The sequence below is a fragment of the Mustela putorius genome, unplaced genomic scaffold (genome assembly GCF_011764305.1).
Source record: "Mustela putorius furo isolate JIRA1106 unplaced genomic scaffold, ASM1176430v1.1 tig00000129_pilon_pilon_pilon, whole genome shotgun sequence".
Taxonomy (NCBI): Eukaryota; Metazoa; Chordata; class Mammalia; order Carnivora; family Mustelidae; genus Mustela; species Mustela putorius.
In genome coordinates, this window is record NW_025421290.1 from 12,745,036 (window position 1) to 12,751,678 (window position 6,643).

The following is a 6,643-nucleotide window of genomic DNA, read 5'->3' on the forward strand; positions in this document are numbered from 1 at the left end:
ACATGCATGCTCATGGATCTTTTTCTAGAGTCCTTCCCTTAGTGCAGCTTTCCATAAAGGCTGCCACTCAGCTCACCTTCCTCCGTCTCCCCTATATCCACTCCATCTCCACATATCCACTCCTTTCCCTTTATTCCCACTCACTTTGGACTTAGCTTTTTGTAGTCCAATCCCTCTCAACTATCCTGCTGAATCCAGTGCCCTGAAGCCCACATTCTAATACTCACATTTGCTGGTTTTTCCTCCATTCTCATCTTTCTTGAATTTCTTACATCATTTAACACTACTGGTAATAAAACATAATTCCAGTTCCATTACTACCTTCCCAATAAAGACTGATTTCTCTTTTTCCTGCTCCTTAAATTTGAGTGTTTTCCAAGGTTCTGTTCACAAATCTTAGTGGTCTTATCACTTCACACGACTTACTGTGGATAATCCCCAAATACCCAGGTCATATTCTAATAGCAGTCCCAAATTCCAGACCTTCATACACACCTGCTGGAAGAACATCTCCACTCGAAGGTATGATGAAACCATTTGAGTTCACCATTTCAGAGTTCAGTTCATCATCTCCTTAAAGCTAGTCTGTACACATGATTTCTCTATTTTTTGTTCTGATGTTTTTTTTTCCTACAAATTGAGTTACTTCTAAAGCTGCAAAATAAACTAAGCCATAGACCTCTAGGCTGGTGAGGAATTAGGTAGAAAGCAAATCAGGAAAAATATTAGAGTAGTAGTGAAATTAACACAAACCATAGGAGAAAACCAGCTGGGGAACAGGAAATTAACATCACGCATTTTGCTTATAGTAGAGTCAGAAGACCAGGACCACTTGACATGCTAGTGTTTGTATTTCTAGTTTGTTTTTTTTTTTTTTTACACATTTAGTTTTATTGTAACAAAGCAACTTGTACACTTTTAACGTTTAAAACTGAGCATCATCTTTCCTTTCCAGTGAAACAAAAAAAAAATTTTTAAAAATAAACAGGAACAAAATTACAATAGAGAATGTCAATTCCAAATAAGATCCTACAAGTTCTGCTGATTCTCCCATCGAGTGGCAGGGCTCAAGTCATCATTAGGAGAGAGTTTTATTTTAAAAGTGTCATCTTAAACTGCAAGGATGTCCGTTAAACATCACAATTAAACATGCCAAAGGAGAAGCCATGTTGTCAAAATGCCCACTTAACCCACCCAAACATCTCAAACCCACCCTTTGCTGACCTTCTATAACCCCATTTTTTTAAGTTTTTTTTTCTTTTTTTTAAACAAGAGAAAGTAGACAGGTACATGTTGGTAAATGCTAACTGTCCATATTCACATAGAGACACAGTGTAATCTCTGAGCCCAATATACAGAGAAAGGAGGAAAAAAGCTAGAATTCTATGCACTAATCAACAGGAGCCTAGCACCCTCCAGCTTCCAGCAGAGCTAAGGGAGCAGAAGGTTTTTCTTTTTTCCCACAGAGCACGGTGGTGTTGATTCCATAAAGTTTTTGTTTTTGTTGAGACAGGAAGGGACAAAAATGAATTTGGAACAAAAAGGGGTAGAGATTCTTTTCCCACTGTATTCTGCTCAAGGTATTTCCCCCCAAAATAAGCTGAGAACCATGGTATAAAGGGAGAGAAAAAGGAGACTTCAAAAAACAGGGCGAATGAGCACAAGAGGAGAAAAGAAAAAGAAAAAGGAAAAAAAAAGACGGCAACTTGCTCCCAGGGACTGAAGAAAATTAAAAAAGGAAGGTTGGAATCCATCAGTGTTCCATTAGTCATCTTCCCCTTCATCCTCCTCTCCTTCCTCCCCCTCATCATCATCTTCATCTTCTTCACCTTCATCCTCATCTCCTTCTTCATCAATATCTTCCAATCCTTCTTCTTCTTCATCATCATCATCATCCTCTTCTCCTTCCCCTTCTTCGTCATCCATATCGGGAACCAAGTAGTACTGTAATGGATTTGGCCAAATATCAGCTTTGATGACTTCTCCTAACTCATCTGCACCTGCATCAGAATGGTCAGTAAACCAGGTGAAGAAGCTCTCTGGTTCCTCATGCTGTCTCTTCCTGCTGGCTTTATTCTGTGTTTGACTTGAACGTTTCGTCAAATCCTTTCCAGATTTCCATTTGATTTCAGTGGACTTTGAAGATGGATCACCACTCTCATTCAGATGAAATTCTTTGGAGAGAACTTTATTTTCGAAGTAAGGGTTTTCATCAAAATAAAAATCTATTCTGTAACCTGATTTAATATCTTCAAATTCTGTCACTTCAACTCTTGTCAAATAATGCAGCGCCTCTTCATCCTCCTCCCCAAGCAGTGCAGACACTTGTGGATGGTTGACAAATGTTGTTACCCAAAAATTGGGGATTTTGGCGATCAATTCCGACCTCTTCTGAAAAAATGGTTGGCGGAGTTTGTTATATTTCTGTTCTACTTTCAAAATCTCCTCACTGGCTTGTTCATTAAGTCTGTCTATTTCATTTTGTACTTCATCAATATGTTCAATTGCTTCTTGCTGTTCTTTTTCTCCTCTATGCAAGTGCTGGGATGTTGACGTCTGCCCTGGCTTGGGGGCAGGGGGCTGTCTCGGTTTCTTCATTTGAGGCGGGAGCGAAGACTGGCGTTTGGGGGCCATGCTGCGAGGAAACTCGAGGAAACCTGGAGAGAGGCACGTCTGGAAGCTCTGATTGCTCTGTATTTCTAGTTTTTTATCAAGGCTTCTGACCAGCAGATACAAACCTGGTCCCTCTCTGCAGTGACTCATTGTTTAAAAATTGCTATGTGATAACAGTATCTCTTTAGACTTTCTAATTCCTTATACTCAGATTTTAAGTTTATACATCCTTCATTTTTTCTATTACTATAAAATATTTTAAACATACAGAATATAAATAATAGATACTTCCTTACCTTTAAACTTTTTTGTTATGTTAGCTTCAGCTATTCATAAAACATTTCATTTTGAAATGATTTTAGATTTAAAAAATTGCAAAAAATAGAGTCTGCATAAACTCTTTACTGAGATTCCTCAAATGTATTCACACTTTACATAACCACAGTACCAAGAAGCTTTCAATGTTGATACATTCCATTACTTGGCGAAGGAGATGTTTTCCAGGTTTTTCAACTGTGAAGTTAGTCTTCTGCTCTTTGTAATTAGTAAATATTAGTAACTATCTTGTGGAGAAATACACTGAGACTTTGAACATAACTTGTTTCTCATCATATCTTTACTTACTCATTTTAGCATCCATTGGTGATTCTTGCATGTAACAATTACTACTTTGGTGTTTGCCAACTGATGATTTTTCTCTTTTCATCATGCCTCTCTCCCACTTACTTGTTTATTAACATCAGTATGCACTCATGGAATTTGCTGTATTCTATAAGCTATAATCCATTACTGTCATTATTTTGTCACTCAAAATGTCCTAGATTTGGCCTTTGGTAATTCCTTCCAGATGACTTCTACATCCTTTCTACAGGCCCCATCTTTGTTGGGTACTTCTTTACTTTCTGTTACCACAAGGTGTTCTTACAAATTCTCTACTCCATCCATAGAGCATTTCTCTGTCTCTCCATAGAACATTTTTTTTCTCTTTTTAAAAATAACAAAACATCATGGAAATCCCCTATCCTTGTGACCTTGTGAGCCCTTTATTTATTTTTTAAAAAGATTTATTTTAGAGAGAGAGGAAGAGAGAGAGGGTGCATATGCAGTAGTTAGGGGTGGACAGAGGAAGAGGAAGGGAGAATCTTAAGCAGACTTCATGCTGAACACAGAGCCTGATATCAGGATCCTGAGATCACGACCGGAGCCAAAACTAGGAGTTGGATGCTTAACCAACTGTGCTACCCATGTGGCTTCTCTGTGAACACTTTCTTATTCAATTTTCCTCATTTCCTTCAGCAGATGTTTTTATTCTCCTGATGTCAGACATATCAACCCTATATACATTCTGTTCCATAACTTTATATATTAACTACATGCTTATTTATCCATAAACAATAGCATTATGTACATTTTCTGTAACACTAGATAAATGAAATAAATTGCAAATATACATAACAAGACATTTACAAAGTCATATTGGTACATGTGGCCAAAAAGCTCATTCATTTTGTTTTTATTTTGTTTATTATGAGTCAAAAATTTTTTTGAGTACAGTTGACACATGGTGTTGCATTAGTTTTTGGTGTACAACATAGCGATTCAACATCTCTGTATGTTATGCTGTGCTTATGTAGCTCCCATTGGTCACCATACAATGTAGATCATTTATTTTAACTTCTGTATAATATCCCACTATAGGATTATACCAAATTTATTTACCTTTTTATTATTGCGTAGACATTTTGATTGCAACCCAATTTTTGCTATTATAAATATATTCTTGCTGTCAGCTTGAACTATTATGTTAGAGTTTCCCTGAATTATATACTTCAGACGGTAATTTGCTAGACCTTAGTGTATGCATGTCTTCAGCCTCATTAGATCTTCTCTCCGATGCACTTGTTTTTATTTTTATTTATTATTTATTTATTTATTTATTTTAAAGATTTTATTTATTTACTTGACAGAGAGAAATCACAAGTAGATGGAGAGGCAGGCAGAGAGAGGGAGAGGGAAGCAGGCTCCCTGCTGAGCAGAGAGCCCGATGCGGGGCTCGATCCCAGGACCCTGAGATCATGACCTGAGCCAAAGGCAGCAGCTCAATCCACTGAGCCACCCAGGCGCCCTGCACTTGTTTTTATTTATATTGCAGCCAGCCGCATGTGTCACCAAACCCCTGGTATTGTCAGTCATTTAGATTTTTGCCCAAGTGTTAAGAGTGACATGATCTTTGTTGTTTTTATCAGCATTTCCCTGATTATTAATGAGGCTGAGCATCTTTTAATGCTCACTGGCCATTTCTCTCTTACGAGACTGACATGCTGCCTACTGCGCTAAGCAGGCACTCCATTTCTCTCTTATAAACTGTAATCTTGGGCCCGTTTTTCTTTTGGAGTGTTGCTCTCTTGTTGATCTGCAGTTTTCTAAAATAAGTTTCAGCTACTGGCACTTTCTTGACTATCTGTGATGCAAGTACTTCTCTCAGTGAATGACTTGTTTTCTCATTGCTCAAAATGTCTTTTCATCCTGATTTCAATTCAGTCTTCCAAGTGGGTTTCCTAATTGGACATGTTAATGAAGTGGCCTTTGGCATACTACTCATAAATCATTTCTTTTATCTGAATTTGTTCACCAGGAGTTTGAAAAACTGGATGGGTTTAAAATATATATTTGGACTCAAGGATCAGAAACTCACTCTGGGATGTTTAAAAAAAAAAAAAGAAAGAAATCAAAAAGTAACTTTGATCCTTTCACAACTAAGATGTAGCCTTCATCTGTTTCTTTGTAATAGAATCTGCGGCTGAGAAGGAGGTTCTTTGATATCTGTAATATCCAATTTAAAATTCACTGAATTCTGGAAATAAAGTACTAGAAGGAATCACAGGGACCATCTGGTTCAACCCTCTCATTTTACAGGAAATAGAGTCTCAGGGAGATGAAATAAAATATTTAGTGTTGAGATCTAGTTTCTTTTCCCCCAAAGATTTCAATTTTTAAATGGATGGATTTAGCTGTTCGTTCTGCCAGGGGAATGGGACTCTCTCAATTTAACTTGGGCACACATAATCTCTTATAAGTTTCCCTCTTTTGAGGTATAAGGACCCCGTTCCCATTTATTATCACTCTTGGAATGGAGTATAAGTCCTGGTCAAATGCTTTGGACACATAGAATTCATATTTCCCTGAACCTAATGGGTACTATAAATTAGTCTGCAGAATGGATGGGAGACTTCCGTTTTCTCTCTTCTTCTTTTTTTAAAAATCAAGATTCATTTCCCTTCTCTAGGGAGAGAATACAATAATATTCTTTCTTGGATTTAGGAAGCCTCAGTTAGAAATAAATCTCTCCAAATGGTTAGGTGAGAGTCCCTTGAGCAAGACTAAAAGGCTTCAATATTTTTACCCCACTTATTTTTCTTATGCATGGTCCACATTTAAATGGCCTAAAAGTTTATTTTGGTAAAATCAGTTTTCTTTTCTAAATAAAGTGCTAAATGAGGGGTTATGTTTGTAGTTAGAGTCATTTTTTATTCATTCATGAATCTAGGTTAAGATGTATCAAAAGGGCTTTGAGAAAAAGCAGAGTAAAGGACTAAACCACTAGGAAGGGGAACCCTAGTAATGATCATTGATCAGAACTGCCCACTGTTGTTAAATCATCCCGGGATTTCCCTGAAGCTACCATCTGTAGTAATTATCAGATTTCTCTGGATCCTCTCTTTAAAAAAACAGATCTCCACAAACAACTCAGCATGGCTATGAACCAGGTGGTTAGCTCCTAGAGGACAATGGCTGTTGTCACCTTTGTTGTCACCAGTGCTGTCCGATTTGACAATGATGGTGATAGAAATAAAAATAAAATAATTATGCTTACTATATGCCAGGCATTGTTCTAAATATTTCATGTGCATTATTAACTCATTTAATCCTCACAAGTCTAGGAGTTAAGTTCATATTATTATCTCCATTTTATACATAGAGGCATGGAGAGGTTAGGTAATTCATCCTGAGTCATACTGTTTATCAGTCA

At 37.2% G+C, this 6,643-nt stretch overlaps 1 protein-coding gene across 1 annotated transcript; it reads right to left on the reverse strand.

Moving 5' to 3' along the window:
• Positions 1 to 1,075: 1,075 nt before the first annotated feature.
• On the reverse strand, positions 1,076 to 2,666 carry LOC123389156 (protein SET). Its single transcript, XM_045070054.1, has one exon. It carries the CDS (start codon positions 2,632 to 2,634, stop codon positions 1,765 to 1,767), a length of 870 nt encoding a protein of 289 aa, XP_044925989.1. The 5' UTR covers positions 2,635 to 2,666; the 3' UTR covers positions 1,076 to 1,764.
• Positions 2,667 to 6,643: the final 3,977 nt, after the last annotated feature.